The 18,051-nt window shown below is 46.8% G+C and overlaps 1 protein-coding gene and 1 pseudogene across 2 annotated transcripts in view; both read right to left on the bottom strand.

Annotated features, from left to right (window-relative positions):
* GPR143 (G protein-coupled receptor 143) overlaps positions 1-12,324 on the bottom strand; it is a 46,938-nt gene extending 34,614 nt beyond the window's left edge. Inside the window, exons 1-3 of the mRNA XM_008065604.1 lie at positions 11,918-12,324; positions 5,483-5,592; positions 3,523-3,617 (exon numbers count right to left, since the gene is read on the bottom strand). Of these exons, the coding sequence (XP_008063795.1) occupies positions 3,523-3,617; positions 5,483-5,592; positions 11,918-12,227 (515 nt within the window). The 5' untranslated portion in view covers positions 12,228-12,324. The remainder of the gene's footprint in view (positions 1-3,522; positions 3,618-5,482; positions 5,593-11,917) is intronic.
* Positions 12,325-13,266: 942 nt separating this feature from the next.
* LOC103268033 lies at positions 13,267-14,827 on the bottom strand (annotated as a pseudogene). The gene is made up of 2 exons (XR_002482372.1): positions 14,256-14,827; positions 13,267-13,998 (listed from the first exon to the last, which is right to left on the bottom strand). The product of XR_002482372.1 is annotated as a nucleophosmin-like (transcript).
* Between the last annotated feature and the right edge of the window lie 3,224 nt (positions 14,828-18,051).

The following is an 18,051-nucleotide window of genomic DNA, read 5'->3' as shown; positions in this document are numbered from 1 at the left end:
ATTGCCTAAACTCAGGGGTTCAAGACCAGCCTGGGCAACTTGGTGAGATCTCATCTCTACAATAAACCAAAAAAATTAGCCAGGCATGGTGGCACATGCCTGTAGTTCCAGCTACTTGGAAGGTTGAGGTGGAAGGATCACCTGAGTCCAGAAGATTGATGCTACAGTGGCTGTGAGCGTGCCACTGCACTCCAGCCTGGGTGACAGAGTGAGGCACTGACAAAAAAAAAAAAAAAGAAAGAATTGAAAAGCTAGAAATGTATTTCTCACAGTTCTGAATGCTGGGAAGTCCAAGGTAAACGTACTAGCAGATAAGGTGCTTGGTGAGGACCCCCTCCTGGTTCATAGACAGCCCCTTCTCACAGTGTCCTCACATGGTGGAAGGGGCGAGGGAGCTCTCTGGGGCCTCTTTCATAAGGGCACCAATCCCATTCATGAGGCTCCACCCTCAAGACCTCATCACCTCCCAAAGACTTCACCTCCTAATGTTATCACCTTAGAGGTTAGGATACAAACATCTGAATATTAGGGGGTCATAAACATTCAGACCATAAAGGGAATGAAGTGCTGACACATACTACAACATGGATTAGCTCTGAAAATGTTATGCTAGCCAGGCTTGGTGGCTCAGCCTGTAATCCCGCACCTTTGGGAGGCTGAGGTGAGTGGATTGCCTGAGCCCGCGGGTTTGAGACCCGCCTGGGCAACTTGGCGAGATCTCATCTTTACAGTAAATCAAAAAATTAGCCGAGCGTGGTAGCGCGCGCCTGTAATTCCGGCTACTCAGAAGGCTGAGGTGGAAGGATCGCCGGAGCCCAGCAGGTCGAGGCTGCGGTGGCCAGGAGCGGCCACTGCACTCCAGTCTGGGCGACAGAGTGAGACCCCAACTCAAAAAAAAAAAGAAAATGTTATGCTGAGTTTAAAAGGCCAAACACAAAAGGTCATGTGTCATATGACTCCATTGATGAAATATCTAGAACAGGCAAATCCATAGAGACAGAAAGTAGATTTGTGGTAGCTAAGGGCTGGGGGAGGGGGGTTGAGCAGTGACTGGTCACTGGTACAAGAGGTCTGCGGGGGATAATTAGAATGTCAAAATTAGCTGATGGTGATGGTTGCACAATTCTGTGAATGCACTAAAAACTGCTGGATTGTACATTTTAAACAGGTGAACTTCATAAAGCTATTTTTAAAAAAAGCAAGCAAGAGCTCCATTCAAAAGGGACCTGATTCAAGTGGACCATGACCTTGGTTGGGGGGTAAATGCTGCTTCCTAGGTTTGGAACCCTGCCCTGCCACGTCTGGCTTCTCTTGGTCACCTCAGGTGGTTGTGTTGCCATTTCCTCAACCCATGTGCACACCTGTCTAGAGTAACAGCCGACATGTACTGCCAGCCTGCCCCTGCCCAGCACTGATCTCAGTCATGTCTATGGACTTGCCACGTTCGCTCTTCCCAGTGACCTTATGCAGTAGGTACCATTTCACAGCTGAGAAAACAGAAGTCCAGAGAGCCGAAACGACTCACCAACAGTTACTCATCTGGGGAGTGACTGGGCAGTAGTTCAAACACACCAGTGTCCAAGGTACTACCCACTGAGTCATCCCATCCCAAGTAGCCACCACCAGGCCCAGCATTCTTGAGTTCCAGATTTAGCATAAAGGGCCAACACACATTCCTTGAACCTTTTTTTTTTTAATTGTTTTTATTTTTATTTTTTTCAAGATGGAGTCTCACTCTATTGCCCAGACTGGAGTACAGTAGTATGCTCAAGGCCACCGTAGCTTCAACTTGCTGAGCTCAGTTGATCCTTCCGTCTCAGCCTTCCAAGTAGCTGGAACCACAGGCACCCACCACTATGCCCAGCTAATTTTTTGATTTATTGTAGAGACAAGGTCTCATCAGGTTGCCCAGGCTGGTCTCGAACTCCTGGGCTCAGGTAATCCTCTCACCTCATCCTACCAAAGTGCTGGGATTACAGGTTTGAGCCACTGTGCCCAGCCTTCCTCAAGCATTTATATGTAATCAAAAGTTGTTTATATTCATGTTAATGCTTTTTTAGTACTTGTCCAGTTCCAAATATCTAATTTATTGAATTACTTGTTTTCTAGGTTTTAAAATCCATGGCCAGGAGCAGTGGTTCAGCCTGTAATCCCAGCACGTTGGGAGGCCGAGGTGAGAGGATTGCCTGAGCCTGGGGGTTCGAGACCAGCCTGGGCAACTTGGTGAGATCTCGTCTCTACAATAAATCAAAAAATAAGCTGGGTGTGGTGGTAGCACATGCCTGTTGTTCCAGCTATTTGGAACATTTGGGTGGAAAGATCACTTAAGCCCAGAATATTGAGGCTGCAGTGGCCGTGAGCATGCCACTGCACTCCAGCCTGGGGGACAGAGTGAGACTTCAACTCAAAAATAAATAAATAAGTAAATAAAAATAAAATTCTCAGTATAGGCAGCGTGTGGTGCCTCATGCCTGTAATCCTAGCACAATGGGAGGTGCCTGGGAGACAGAGTGAGACTTCCACTAAAACAAACAAACAAATAAATAAATAAATAAAAATAAAATCCTCAGTATTTTGTTTGTTTGCTTGAGTTGGGGTCTCTGTCACCCAAGCTGGAGTGCAGTAGCATGCTCACAGCTCACCACAGCCTTGATCTCCTGGGCCCAAGTGATCCTCCTACCTCAGTCTTCCAAGTGGCTGGGACAACAGGCACACACCATCACACCTGACTAAATTTTTGACTGTTTTGTAGAAACAAGGTCTTGCTATATTTCCTAGCCTGGTCTCAAACTCCTAGGCTCAAGCAATCCTACTTTGGCCTCCCAGAGTGCTGGGATTACAGGCATGAGTCACCGTGGCTGGCCTGTTTGTTTTTCAGAGATGGTGTCTCACTATGCTGCCCAGGCTGGTCTGCAACTTCTGGCCTCAAGTGATCACGCCTTACAGTGACTCGTGCCTATAATCCGAGCCTCCCAAGTAGTTCAGATTACAGGCATGAGCCACTGTGCTGGGCTACTATTTTTTTGTTTTGTTTTGTTTTGCTTTTTTTTGAGTTGGAGTCTCACTCTGTCACCCAGACTGGAGTGCAGCGGCCGATTCCGGCCACCGCAGCCTCGACCTGCTGGGCTCCGGCGATCCTCCCGCCTCAGCCTTCCGAGTAGCCGGAATTACAGGCGCGCGCTACCACGTCTGGCTGATTTTTTGATTTATTGTAGAGATGAGGTCTCGCTGCCCAGGCGGGTCTTGAACCCGCAGGCTCAGGCAATCCACTCACCTCAGCCTCCCAAAGGCGTGGGATTATAGGCTGAGCCACCGAGCCCAGCTGGGCTATCATTTTGAATATGCTTCTGGCCTCTTAAAAATGAGCTGTCCCAAATGTTTTTAGTGGAGGGACAAGCTGACAGATTTTGACTGAGGGTATCTGCAAACTGCAAAATACCCTTGTACACTTGGTGGTATCTGGAGACATTCCTCTAAAATAGAAGTAGAGCGGAAATCCCTGTGCATTCGCTCGGTGAGTACCTCAGTCCTGCAGATCTCCGAATCACCAGATAGGCATCCACCGCATAGCAAAACAGCCACCAGAAGCATGCGCTGTACAACAGCTGGATCCACATCTGCAATCAGGAAGAGCCCAGCATCAAAGCATCTGGAAGCAGGCACAAGATGCCCAGCCCATCCGTGAAACGGCACCACTGATGCCGGCTTCCTCTGACGCCAGGAAGCAGCACATGAAAGCTCCTGGGACACATGTGGGAGCAGTCCCTGGGACCCAGGGGAGGATGTGGCCAGGGATGGGTGTGTGGCTTTACCCTCCATCTGCTCAGCTGGATTTGACTAACAAACTCTGCCTTCTAGTGAACATGGACATACAGGGGATGGTTTTGGTTTTTGTTTTGGGGTTTTTTTTTTGTTTTTTTTTGAGTCAGGGTCTCGCTGTGTCACCCAGGCTGGAGCACAGTGGCACAATCACAGCTTGCCGCAGCCTCCAACTCCTGGGCTCAAGCGATCCTTCCACCTCAGCCTCCCTAGTAGCTGAGACTACAGGCACCATCATGCTTATTCTTTGTAGAAATAAGGTCATGCTATGTTGCCCAGACTAGTCTTGAATTTCTGGCATTACAGGCATGAGCCACCACCCCCGACCAGGAGGATGAAGTTCTAAGGTGTGCAATTAAAACTGGGGTGAGAGATACCAGGGGCTCTGAACTAGGGGCTCTTCCTCTGAGAACGAATGAGTATGGGCAGGAAAGACTCCGACACTGGTTTCAAGGAGAAGGTGAAAGAAGGGGGCTCTGGGTGTTAGAAACAGCAACAGATGAGGATGCCTCACCATTGTAGGCTGAGACAAAGGCTCCATCGGGTGCACTTAGGAAGCCACAGAGGGGAGGAAGTGAGGAAGCTGGCAATTCTACTACAGAACAGGGCAATCAACCCAGCATGAGTGTGTGAACTCAAATCACTCACTGGAACACCATTGTGATAGATGGAGCGTAACAAATATGTGTCTGTGTATGCATATGTCATTATTTTATCTGTTTATATTTATTTATATATTTAATATATGTAAATCTATATATATACATATATATATATATATTTTTTAGTTGGAGTCTCACTCTGTTGCCCAGACTGGAGTGCAGTGGCTGCTCCCGGCCACCACAGCCTCGACCTGCTGGGCTCCGGCGATCCTTTCGCTTCAGCCTTCCAAGTAGCCGGAATTACAGGCATGCGCTACCACGCCCGGCTGACTTTTGATTTATTGTAGAGATGAGGTCTCGCTGCCCAGGCGGGTCTCGAACCCGCGGGCTCAGGCAATCCACTCACCTCAGCCTCCCAAAGGTGCAGGATACAGGCTGAGCCACTGAGCCCGGCTAAATCTATATTTCATTAAGGAAAATACATCCAATATATTGAGGTTTTTTTTCGCCAGCTGATTTTGACTGTGGATCTATTTAAGGTGAGAGTGGGCCAGGTGTGGTGGCTCATGCCTGTAATACCAACTCTTTGGGAGGCCGAGGCAGGAGGATTGCTTGAGCTCAGGGGTTTGAGATCAGCCTGGCCAACATAACAAGACCTCGTCTCTACCAAAAAAATGTTTTAATTAGCTGAGTGTGGTGGTGCAAGCCTGTAGTCCCAGCTATTCAGGAAGCTGAGGCGGGAGGATCACTTGAGCTCAGGAATTGGAGGCTGTGGTGAGCTGTGATCATGCCACTGCGCTCTAGCCTGAATGACAGCGTGAGATCCTGACTCAAAAAAAAAAAAAAAAAAGCGAGGATGCAGATGTGTTCTGGGAGTATAGAGGCAGGAGAAACAGCCCTTGAGTGTGCATGGAGGGTTTGTTACAACACAGATGGCTGGGTTCCTGAGTGGTGGGGTGGGCAGGGCCAGAGGATGTGCATTTTTAACAGAATCTCCCAGGCTGCTGTGCACCAGGAGTACAGGAAGGGAGTAGAGGGCGCACAGAGGAAGGTAGGCTTACCGCACTCCCCACGCAGAAAGCAGCCGGCCAGATGTCTGTTGCATTCACATCTGAGACGCTGTCCACGAAATCCGGGAATCCCAACCACACCGAAGACCGGGCCACAATACCTGAGAGAGAATGAGATATTTTGTATCTGATCCTAATTCAAACCTAAAGGTGACTTGTTGCTTTGTAAAAACCATAGATAGATAGATAGATAGATAGATAGATAGATAGATAGATAGATAGATGGATGGATGAGAGAGAGAATGAGAGAGATGATAGAGAGATGATATATAGGGAGAAAGAGGAAGGAAGGAAAAAATGAAGGGAGGGAGGGAAGTAGAAGAAAAAAGGAAGGAAGGAAAGAAGGAGGAAGGCAGGGAGGAAAGGAAGAAAAAATTCATACATATTGGTGTGTGCAGAAACAGAGAGAAAAAGAAGAATGAGTTACTCAGAAAATAATTCTATTTTTTTTAAGTTGGAGTTTCACTCTGTCACCCAGGTTGGAGAGCAGTGGCACGCTCCCAGTCACCGCAACCTCGACCTGGATTCCGACGATCCTTCCACCTCAGGATTCCAAGTAGCTGGAACTACAGACACATGCTACCACGCCCGGCTTATTTTTTGATTTATTGTAGGGATTAGATTCTGCCAAGTCGCCCAGGCTGGTCTCAAACCCGCAGGTTCAGGCAATCCACTCACCTCAGCCTCCCAAAGTGCTGGAATTACAGGCTGAGCCACCGAACCCGGCCCCTTTATTCTTTTTAAACATTACATTTAAGATTTTCACACATTAGCTCTCAATAATTTGCTTTTAGCATTTATTTGTGAGTTTCTCTTACTATATATTAGACCCAAATATCTAACATTCCTCAAAACAGTACATGCACTCATGGTGTGTAGTATGATTCTTTGTTGATAAAGTAATCTCTTTTGTTTAAAAGCATACTATGTAATATACTACTAAAGAAGAAAAAAGTATACTATGTAATATATTACTAAAGAATACCAAGCTACACACTATGTATTAGTATATACTAGTATATATGTAATACACTACTAAACACGCATGATATATGACTAAAAACACAACTAAACACACTATGTAACACACACACACCAGGTAATACTACTAAACACATGCATGTAATAAACTACTAAACACATAACATGTAATATACTAGCATATAACATGCAATACACTAGTAACATACAATATGTAATACACTACTAAACATGTCATGTAATGCATTATAAACACGTCATGCAATACACTACCAGACATATGCCATGCACATATGTAATATACTACTAAACATACATCGTGTGATATACTACTAAACACATACTATGTTATACACTACTAGAGGGCAACTGTGAACACTATAAAGCTTAAGACATATCCTCTGACCGTCAAACCACTGCTAACAAGACGAATACCTTTCTTCTGTATACTGTCCTACGCTTTTCAGCATCTAGCACTCCTTTGAGCTTCATAAAAGTATCGGCAATCCCCTTGGGTCCCCTCCCACTGTGGAAACTTTTCTGTCCTTTCAATAAATCCTGCTTTCTCACTAAAAAAAAAAAAAAAAAAAAGTCTCATGCATTCACATTTCTTATTTTTCAGTAAGGGGACCTGATCACCCAGCTTCTCCTGAGTTCTGCCTCTGCTCATTTGCCCACAATATTATCTACCTTCCTTCTAAAGGCTAAAAGATAAACAAGTATTATTTCACCAGCCCTCAGAAGATGATTGAGTACATCTTTATTTCCAGATACTCAAGTTGCAGAAACTAAATTACTATTAGGATGCTTTTCCAAAATGATTTAGTAGAGTCAGAAAGAAAAACCACTTTTGATTGAATTGCACCAAAATGACTGGATCACTAATAGAAAGGAAATAACACATCCTTGTCTTATTCTTCAGGTCTGAGAAAGTGACTTGAGTTTGCATAGCGTTATTTGAAATCAAGGTGCTTGAGTGTCTCCAGTCTCATTTTGGTCACTCTGTCATGGGAACAGAACAGAACTGGGCCCTGGGACACACAGCCACCTGTGCCCAGATACCTACTCAAGGTCGGGTAGTTAGTGCAGCTTAACAGTCTTTGCTTCAAGAACAAACATTACTGAAAAATGGGATTCCAAAATGGTCAGTGCCTGTCAGCCAATTGCAAAGGGTGGACAATATTCTGATCCCGATTTGAACAAATCAACTGAAAAATAGCATTTATGAGACAATGAATATATGCTGACGATTTTAAGGAATTGACTTTAATTACTGTAAAGTGTTAATGATATTGGGGTCATTCATATTTAAAACTCTTTTTTTTCTCAATTTAAAAGTGTTTTATTCAAAGATACAACAGTTTTGTCTCTAGACCTTTTAAGAAACTAATAAGAAAAAAATACTCTGACAAGTTTGTTTTTGAAAAGCAAAACACCTTTATGTACAGAAGTTTAGTTTGGCTTTTTGGTCCCATACCTTATCTAGCAGTGTACCTTGCTATTCACAAATAGAAATGTTCTACATTGCATTAAGAGTTAAGTATCTTTACAATCCCTTGAATAAATCTTAGTCCTCTATTTTAGTTGTATATATGAATCCAAATAACAGATGCATATTGTAATTTTTAAGGTATAAGATGGCAAACTTTCCTATAGGCCTTGTGATAGTTCACTTTGACATAGGGGAAAACATTGTTTACAAAATGTAATAATACTTCCGTTTCTTGACACTGAGATGAAGAACTTGAGTAGCAAAGATGCATAGGCAAGGAAATGTGGCCTAAGATGTAACTATGTTCTCTAACTTTCCTTTAGGCCAGGGTAGTTTTGGATTTGCCACAATGGTAAAGACTATAAACCTGAAAATAAAATCTTTTAAACTCAAATCCCAGAGCATTTTAGTAGACTTTTATCTAGGCATCTTTAAAGCATTTTAAGCAAAATACTAATTGTCCAGCTAATACCCCTTCAAAACAGCTTCCAGGAAGAACTCTTCAATTCCATCATATTACACTCACACCTTTGGCTAAGCAGGATGAAGAGCTTTAGAATGGTTTACAGAGTGCAGGCTGTACTTTGGTTATTTTCTCAAAGCAACTTCTTCATGTGAACATTTCCAGTGTTGGGAAGTACAAATACTTTTAGTCCTCTTGATTATTTGCATTACCAAGAAGTTCCTCTTTCTCCATCTTGTTCTGAGGGATGAACCTTTATCCAGCTTGCCTACGTGAGATGAGCCGTGTCTGTACACCTACAACAGGCCGAGCTGTGCTACTTACTCAGGACACGAAATGCTTTACCAAGGCTTTATCTGGAATGCGACATGTATGGCAAAAGGTGGCCAAAGTCTGGGTGAACATTGGGGGTCTCCGTGCTGCAGTTTATGTTCTGGTACGTACATCTCAAGCTTTTGTTTATCCCTCAGAACAATATTTAAAATTCTTATGTTTTAGGCCGGGCTGAGTGGCTCAGCCTGTAATCCCAGCACTTTGGGAGGCCGAAGCGAGTGAATTGCCTGAGCCTGTGGGTTCGAGATCAGCCAGGGTAACTTGGCGAGACCTCATCTCTACAATACATAAATAAATAAAAAATCAGCCGGGCGTGGTAGCGCTCACCTACAGTTCCAGCTACTCGGAAGGCTGACGCGGAATGATCGCCGGAGTCCAGCAGGTCGAGGCTGCAGTGGCCGGGAGCGTGCCACTGCCCTCCAACCTGGGCAACAGCGTAAGACTCCAACTCAAAAAAAAAAATTCTTATGTTTTAGAGTGCTATACTGAGATCTGAATGGACAAAATAATATGCAAATTCTGAGGAAGATGAAAAGGGTTATGCATGAAGCTCGGTAGTAGGTACCCATGATTAACTGTACTTGTTTATATATTAGACCACATTTATAAATGTTGGAAATCTTCCAAAATAAAAAGTTAAACAAAATGGCAAAATATAGCTTTAAAAAAAAAAAAACTAGGCTGGGCTTGGTGGCTCAGCCTGTAATCTCAGCGCTTTGGGAGGCCAAGGTGAGTGGATTGCCTGAGCCCACGGGTTCGAGACCCGTCTGGGCAACTTGGCGAGACCTCATCTCTACAATAAATAAAAAATCAGCCGAGTGTGGTAGCGCGCGCCTGTAGTTCCAGCTACTTGGAAGGCTGAGGCGGAAGGATCGCCAGAGCCCAGCAGGTCGAGGCTACAGTGGCCAGGAGCGGCCACTGCACTCCAGTCTGGGTGACAGAGTGAGACTCCAACTCAAAAAAAAACAAAAACAAAAATAAAACTAGCTGTTTAAAGTGTCATGCTGGCCAGTACTGGTGATTCACGTCTGTAATCCAGTACTTTGGGAGGCTGAGGCAGGAGGATCACTTGAGCCCAAGAGTTCAAGACCAGCCTAGGCAACACAGCGAGACCTCATCTCTACAAACAAAAATAAAAAAATTAGCTGGGTGAGGTAACACACACCTCTAGTACCAGCTACAAGAGAGGATGAGGTGGAATGATTGTTTGAGCCTAGGAGTTTAAGGATGTAGTGAGCAGTGGTCCAGGCACTACACTCCAGCCTGGGCAACAGAGTGAAACTCTGTCAAGAAAGAAAAAAAGAAGCCGGGCTCGGTGGCTCAGCCTGTAATCCCGCGCCTTTGGGAGGCTGAGGTGAGTGGATTGCCTGAGCCCGCGGGTTCGAGACCCGCCTGGGCAGCGAGACCTCATCTCTACAATAAATCAAAAAATCAGCCGGATGTGGTAGCGTATGCCTGTAATTCTGGCTACTCGGAAGGCTGAGGCGGAAGGATCGCCAGAGGCCAGCAGGTCGAGGTTGCGGTGGCTGGGAGTGGCCACTGCACTCAAGTCTGGACGACAGAGTGAGACTCCAACTCAAAAAAGAAAAAAAGAGAGAGAGAGAGAGAGAGAGAGAGAGACAGAGAGAGAGAAAGAGAGAGAGAGAAAGAAAGAGAGAAAGAAAAAGAGAAAGGAGGGAGGGCAAGAGAGAGAAAGAAAGAGAGAGAGAGAAAGAAAGAAAGAAGGAAGGAAGGAAAGAAAATCATGCTTTAGTTTAAAACAGATGTTGGCAAACTCTTCTGTAAAGGGCCAGATAGTAAATATTTTCGGTTTGGGGAGCCATCCACTCTCTGTCAAACATTCACTCTGCCCTGGTAAAGCAAAGGCAGTCCTTCCCAATGTGCAAATGCACACGCATGACACACCTGCAGTCCCTTAACACTTTATTGATGAGCCGGGCTCAGTGGCTCAGCCTGTAATCCCAGCGCTTTTGGAAGCTGAGGTAAGTGGACTGCCTGAGCCCGCGGATTCGAGACCCGCCTGGGCAACTTGGCGAGACCTCATCTCTACAATAAATCAAAAATTAGCCGGGTGTGGCAGCGTGCACCTCTAGTTCCAGCTACTTGGAAGGCTGAGGCGGAAGGATCGCCGGAGCCCAGCAGGTCGAGGCTGCGGTGGCCGGGAGCGGCCACTGCACTCCAGTCTGGGTGTCAGAGTGAGACGCCAACTCAAAAAAAAAGCAAAACAAAAAAAACACGTTATTGATGGACACGGACATTTAAATTTTAGGTAATTTTCACAAGCCAACAAATATTTTTCTTATTTCGATTCTTAAAAACATTCAAAAATGTAAACCCATTCTTAGTTCGTGGCCCGAGAAAACGGGCAGCAGGATTTGGTGGGCTGCAATTTGTACATCTGTGGTGTAAAATCCAAACCCAAAAGCCCGGACAGAGAAGGTATTGAATCTACAGTGCAAAACAGAAAAGAATACGCAGAGGTCGGCCCGGTGGCTCGTGCTTGCAATCCTAGCACTTTGGGAGGCCAAGGTGAGAGGATTGCCTGAGCCCATGGGTTCAAGACCAGCCTGGGCAACATGGTGAGACCTCAACTCTACAATAAAAAGTAAAAAAAATTAGCCAGGCGTGGTAGCGCGCGCCTGTAGTTCTGGCTACTTGGAAGGTTGAGACGGAAGGATTGCCTGAGCGCAGCAGCCTGGGTGACAGAGTAAGACTCCTCAAAAACAAACAAACAAAAAACCACAGAGATGGTGTTAACTGTTAGTTTCTTAGTGTCTTCCTGGTGCAGTTAACCAGGGTTTTGCTTAACTGCACCATCTGAAATTTCCTTGTAAAAACAAAACAAAACACTATAAACTTAAAAAAATCCCAAAAAACAAAACCCATGTTCCTTGGACAGGAATTTACTGACCACCCTGCTTTGCAAAATTACCTAGTCGTCCAGTCCGGTCCCTAGGGAACCGCCTCCAACTTCCTCTTTCTCTCTGCTTCAAATGCTCTGACATCCAGCCCATCCCGCGGGCCGTGCGCCCTTACCCGGGCACGGAGCAGGTCCCACCCTGCGGGCCGCGCGCCCTCACCGGAGCACCGATCAGGTCGACGCGCTTCCACACCCCAGCACAGAGTAGGTCCCAACCTGCGGGCCGCGCGCCCTTACCCAGGCAGCCAAGCACGTCGCAGGCGGTGGCGGCGCGCAGGATGCGAACCGAGGCCGGCGGGGAAGTCGCGGGGGCCCCAGAGCCCGCTGGCCTGCGGCCCGGCAGCAACTGCAGGAGGCCCAGCGCCAGGCGGAGCGCGCCGCTGCCCAGGCACAGCGCGTGGAACGCCAGTGGCTGGAAGCTCAGCACGAGCTGCGTGGCCGCGTCCCGCGTGGGGCAGCAAAAGGTCCCCAGGCGCGGGGAGGCCATGAGCCGAGCTCTGGGACGCGGCTCGGGTGTGCCAGGACCCCGCTGGCCCGCCTGAGTCATGTGCTGGGCGGGCTGGGGGGCGCATCATGTGCCCTGGGCCTCTCCCTCACTCCAACCCCCCCCCCCCGCGCCTGCAGAAAAGGCGCCAGGCTCGGTGGGGGCGGTGCGCGCTCTGCAAACGCCACGAGGCCTCACGAGGTGATGCTTGGGTGGGAGGAGGAGGACGGAGAGGGGGAGGATGGAGAGGTGGAGAAGGAGGCGGAGGAGAGGAGTGGGAAGGAGGAGCAGGAGGAGGGGGCGAGAAGCTGGAGAGCTTGAAAAGGTCAGCTTTCTCCCCAGTAGGCAAGCCTTCTGGTGGTTTAATTCTCCAGCGTTTAGAGCCCAGAACCCAGCGCCATCTCGTCGTGGTCTTTACTGGTCTTACTAGAAAAACAAGCCTCATGGACCAGATCGTTTTTATTTGGGACTCTGACATCCTGATTTTGATGTCTTTCAGTCACCAGAACATGCCCACAAGCTGTGACTGATGCCTGTAAATGCATCTCTCCTAGGTAGCGATTGTTGTGAAAATAGTGCTGTTTTGAGGCTCATTCAAGGAAACAACCCCACAGAGGTAGGACTGTGGTTTAAAATTAATGAATGAATCCTTCGGAGCAATCCTTTTTTTTTTGAATTGGAATCTCATTTTGTTGCCCAGGCTGGAGCGCTGCCTTGACCTGCTGGGCTCAGGTGATCCTTTCGCCTCAGCCTTCCAAGTAGCCGGAACTACGGGCGCGCGCTACCACGCCCAGCTAATATATATATATATATATATTTTTTTTTTTTTTTTTTAATTGTAGAGACAAAGTTCTTACATGTTGCCCAGGCTGGTCTCGAACGCGTGGACTCAGGCAGTCCTTTCACCTCGGCCTCCCAAAGTGGTGGGATTATAGGTGTGAGCCACCGCGCCCAGCCCCAGAACAATCTTAAAGAAGGGAAAACTGCTTAACCGAACTGCACACACACGTTGCACTTGAACTTTTGGTTCTGGTCCATTTTTACTCAACTGCAACAAAATAAGGTTACGTTTTTCACACTCTGGATTAGCTTTCAAAAGTAATTTTTTTTTTACTTTATTAAAATACTGTTTATTTCACATGTATATTTTTGTCTCCCCACCATTTCCATGTCTGACCACCACTACTACTATGCCCTATCATAACATTCCATACATACTTAAAACCAAGCAAAGGGTGGAGTTCCATCTTTAAAAACTAAACAGGCATTTTGGACAACACATTCTTGGCAATAGAACCTGGACAACATTTATCAAACACGGTAGGGAAAGTTTCTCACTCTGCATTATAAAAAGGACAGCCAGATATTAACTGTTACAGAAAACTTAACAAACTGTTTAAACTATTTTCTTAAAGAGATTTCCTCCACTGCCAGAGATTTTGAATAGCCTCCTGGTCAGTCATCCGAAAGCAATTCTTCACATAATTGATGAACTTGGCTTCCACCTTGGGAAGAGAACCACCTTTTTCTATACTTGCTTGCATTTTTGCCTTAATGTCTTCTACAGAGCTAGGTCCTTTTGGTGTTTTAGGAGTTTTTTCCTGTTTTTTGATGGATTCTTGACTTTTTGATCTTGGTGTTGATGGTTTTGAGTCTTTTCCATTCTGGTTTGATTTTTGTGCATTTTTGGCTGAAGTATCTCGTACAGATTTCTTCACTGGAGCTTTTTCTTCAGTTTCCTCATCATCAAAATCATCATCATCATCATCTTCATCATCATCATCTTCATCAGCAGCAAGTTTTACTTTTTTTTTTTTTGAGTTGGAGTCTCACTCTGTCACCCAGACTGGAGTGCAGTGGCCGCTCCCGGCCACCGCAGCCTCGACCTGCTGGGCTCCGGCGATCCTTCTGCCTCAGCCTTCCGAGTAGCCGGAACTACAGGCACGCGCTACCACGCCCGGCTGATTTTTTGATTTATTGTAGAGATGAGGTCTCGCTGCCCAGGCGGGTCTCGAACCCGTGGGCTCAGGCAGTTCACTCACCTCAGCCTCCCAAAGGCGCGGGATTACAGGCTGAGCCACCAAGCCCGGCTAAGCTTTACTTTTTTCTGAGGAACCTTGCCACCACCTCCAGGAGCAGATCTCTTTCCAGATATACTTAAGAGTTTTACATCCTCATCCTCTTCATCTTCTGACTCTGCATCTTCTTCCACAGCTACTAAGTGCTGTCCACTAATATGCACAGGCCCTGAACCACACTTCAACCGTAAGACCACAGGTGGTGTTATTTCAAAGCCCCCAAGGGAAACCGTTGGCTGCACAGACATTTTCAAAGTTGCCAGTGTTACTTTTATTGGGCTGCCTTCATAATTCATTGCCTCTGCTTCAACAATGTGCAATTCATCTTTTGCACCAGCCCCTAAACTGACCGTTCTTAAAGATAACCGGTGCTTATTTTCATCATTATCCACCTTAAAGTGATAATCTTTGTCGGCCTTTAGTTCACAACCGAAAAGATAGTTCTGGGGCCTCAGGGGGCTCATGTCCATGTCCATCGAATCTTCCATGGGGTGGTGGCGCACACTTAGGTGAGAGAGAAGGGGGACGGAGGCAAATGACTACTGCTCCAAAGAACAGCCGCGCAGGACGGAATCACACCAGGGACTCAAAAGTAATTTTGAGAAAAAAAGGTTATTAAGGTTTATTTTGGTTCTTTGTAACTATGTTAATTTTTAAATGTTTTCTCATACATTGAAAATCTTGCTTTTTTCTATATACAAAAGATTCAAAATAATACTTGTGTTCATGATAATAAGCATTCTGAGTGACGTTTAAATAAAAAGTTATTCAAGATTGGAAATAGAAGAGCTTCCTATAGATTATGGCCTTTTTAAAAAAAGAAAAAAGTGACTGGGAACGGTGGCTCACATCCATTATCCCAGTACTTTGGGAGGCAGAGGCAGGAGGATTGCTTGAGGCCAGGAATTTGAGACCAACCTGGACAACACAGTGAGATCTCGTCTCTACAAAAAAATCAAAAAAATTTAGTTGGACATGGTGGTGCATGCCTGTAGACCCAGATACTCAGGAGGCTGAGGTGGGAGGATTGCCTGAGCCAGTAGGTCAAGGCTGCAGTGAGCCATGACCATGCCACTACACTCCAGCCTGAGCAACAATGTGAGAACTCAACTCAAAAAAAAAGAAAAAAGCCGGGCTCGGTGGCTCAGCCTGTAATCCCGTGCCTTTGGAAGGCTGAGGTGAGTGGATTGCCTGAGCCCACGGGTTCGAGACCCGTCTGGGCAGGAGAGACCTCATCTCTACAATAAATAAAAAAAATTAGCCGGGCATGGTAGCACACGCCTTAGTTTCAGCTACTTGGAAGACTGAGGCGGAAGGATCGCTGGAGCCCAGCAGGTCGAGGCTGCGGTGGCCGGGAGCAGCCACTGCACTACAGTCTGGGTGACAGTGAGACTCCAACTCAAAAAAAAAAAAAAAAATCCGATCTCTATCATATTTATCATCATCAATAAACCTAATAGGATTGTTTGCAACCCCCAAAGAGTCGCTCTTCCTCTTCTCTCCCAGTATAATGTGCCCCTCTCTGGTTATTTTTTTTTCAATAGACCGAAGCTAAGATGACCCCCCCTTTTTTTTTTTGAGTTGGAGTCTCACTCTGTCACCCAGACTGGAGTGACCTGCTGGTCTGGCGATCCTTCCGCCTCAGCCTTCCAAGTAGCTGAACTACAGGCGCATGCTACCGCGCCCGGTTAATTTTTTTTTTTTTTGAATTATTGTAGAGATGAAGTCTCACCAGGTTGCTCAGGCAAGTCTTGAACCCGAGGGCTCAGGCAATCCACTCACCTCAGCCTCCCAAAGCATGGGATTACTGGCTGAACCACCGAGCCCGGCTGATGACCCCCTTTTTTGTGTGGGCTTTCCTCCTTTTCCTTCCCACCCCAGTGGCTCAACTGAGTTTCCACCATCAGCTTTGCAGTGTTAAAGAAGACTAAGTTTCCGGGCTCGGTGGCTCAGCCTGTAATCCCGCACCTTGGGAGGCTGAGGTGAGTGGATTGCCTGAGTCCGTGGGTTCGAGACGCGCCTGGGGAATTTGGTGAGACCTCATCTCTACAATAAATCAAAAAACTAGCCGGGTGTGGTAGCGCGCACCTGTAGTTCCAGCTACTTGGAAGGCTGAGGCGGAAGGATCGCTGGAGCCCAGCAGGTCGAGGCTGTGGTGGCCGGGAGCGGCCACTGCACTCCAGTCTGGGCGACAGAGTGAGACTCCAACTCAAAAAAAAAAGAAGGCCAAGTCTGAGCTCAGCTGGCATGCGGTCTTCCTCTAGGGATCACAAGACTGGGCTTCCCCTGGGACCCCACAGAGGCTCCACTGCCGGACGGGAAGTGGAGACTTGTTCAACAATGGGCTGCAAACTCCACCACTTCAAAAGAGTCAGGACCTGGCACGTCTATAAACGCAGCCTGGTCACGCTGCAGCTGCCCTCAGAAAAGTTGGAACAGATTGATATTTTCAAAAATCTTAACAGCCCTGGTGTATTACTCAATTGTAAAAACAGTAGAAAACCCCAGAGAACTCCTCCCCAAACGCTGACGTTAAAAAGCACGATCCCTAATATCTAATTCGGAGAGGTGATCTCTTTCTTTCTGTCTTGGTAAGCAGAGGTTGCTTCTGGAGGTTAATGTAATAGAATGTGCTTTACAAGATAAAAATGAGGCTGGGCGTGGTGGCTCATGCCTGTAATACCAGCACTTTGGGAGGCAGAGGCGAGAGGATTGCCTGAGTCCATGGGTTCAAGACCAGCCTGGGCAACATGGTGAGACCTCGTGTCTACAATAAATCAAAAAATTAGCCGGACTCGGTGGCTCAGTCTGTAATCCCAGCACTTTGGGAGGCTGAGGCGAGTGGATTGCCTGAGCCTGCGGGTTCGAGACCTGCCTGGGCAACTTGGCGAGACCTCGTCTCTACAATAAATCAAAAATTTGCTGAACGTGGTAGTGCGCGCCTATAGTTCCAGCTACTTGGAAGGCTGAGGCAGAAGGATTGCTGGAGCCAGCAGGTTGACGCTGGGGTGGCCATGAGTATACCATAGCACTCCAGCCTGGGTGACGGAGTAAGACTCCAAGTAAAAAAAAAAAAAAAGTAAAAATGAAAAGGGAGTGTCTGTACATTTGCCCAAATATGGGGTCAATCTAGGAAAAAGGGACACTGCATTTCTTTTCTTTTTTTTTTGAGAAAGCAGGATTTATTGAGAGGCCAGAAAAGGTCCCACAGTGGGAGAGGACCCGAGGGGGTTGCCCGGGACACTGCATTTCAATCTCTGTTTTATGCCTCCAAGGCACACACCCCACGTCTCTGCTTCCTACATGCAAACGTGGGGACACTCTCAAGGGTTTCTGGATGACTCCAGTGCCAAGTACCTAAAGGATCAGCTTCCCATGAGGTCAGTAGTCAGAATCTCCTTAGAGAGGAAATTACTACAAATTCCAATTCTGAGGCCCAAGTGGCACAGATGACAATGCTAAAGATGGGCCTCAGAGTAAGACTACATGTTTATCTTTTACTTTTACTTATTTATTTTTTTCAGTCGAAGTCTCACTCTGTCACCTAGGCTGAGGTGCAGTGGCATGATCATGACCTCCTGGGTTCAGGCAATCCTCCCACCTCAGCCTCCTGAGTAGCTGGGACTGCAGGCATGAGCCACCATGCCTGGCCCAGACTGTTGGTTTTTTTTTGAGTTGGAGTCTCACTCTGTCACCAAGACTGGAGTGCGGTGGCCGCTCCCGGCCAACGCAGCCTCGACCTGCTGGGCTCCGGCGATCCTTCCGCCTCAGCCTTTCCAAGTAACTGGAACTATAGGCGCGTGCTACCA

Source organism: Carlito syrichta, unplaced genomic scaffold (assembly GCF_000164805.1).
Source record: "Carlito syrichta isolate Samal-C Ts95f unplaced genomic scaffold, Tarsius_syrichta-2.0.1 Scaffold103472, whole genome shotgun sequence".
NCBI lineage: Eukaryota > Metazoa > Chordata > Mammalia > Primates > Tarsiidae > Carlito > Carlito syrichta.
Note: the sequence above shows the minus strand (reverse complement) of the source record. Positions and strands in the feature narration are given on the sequence as shown.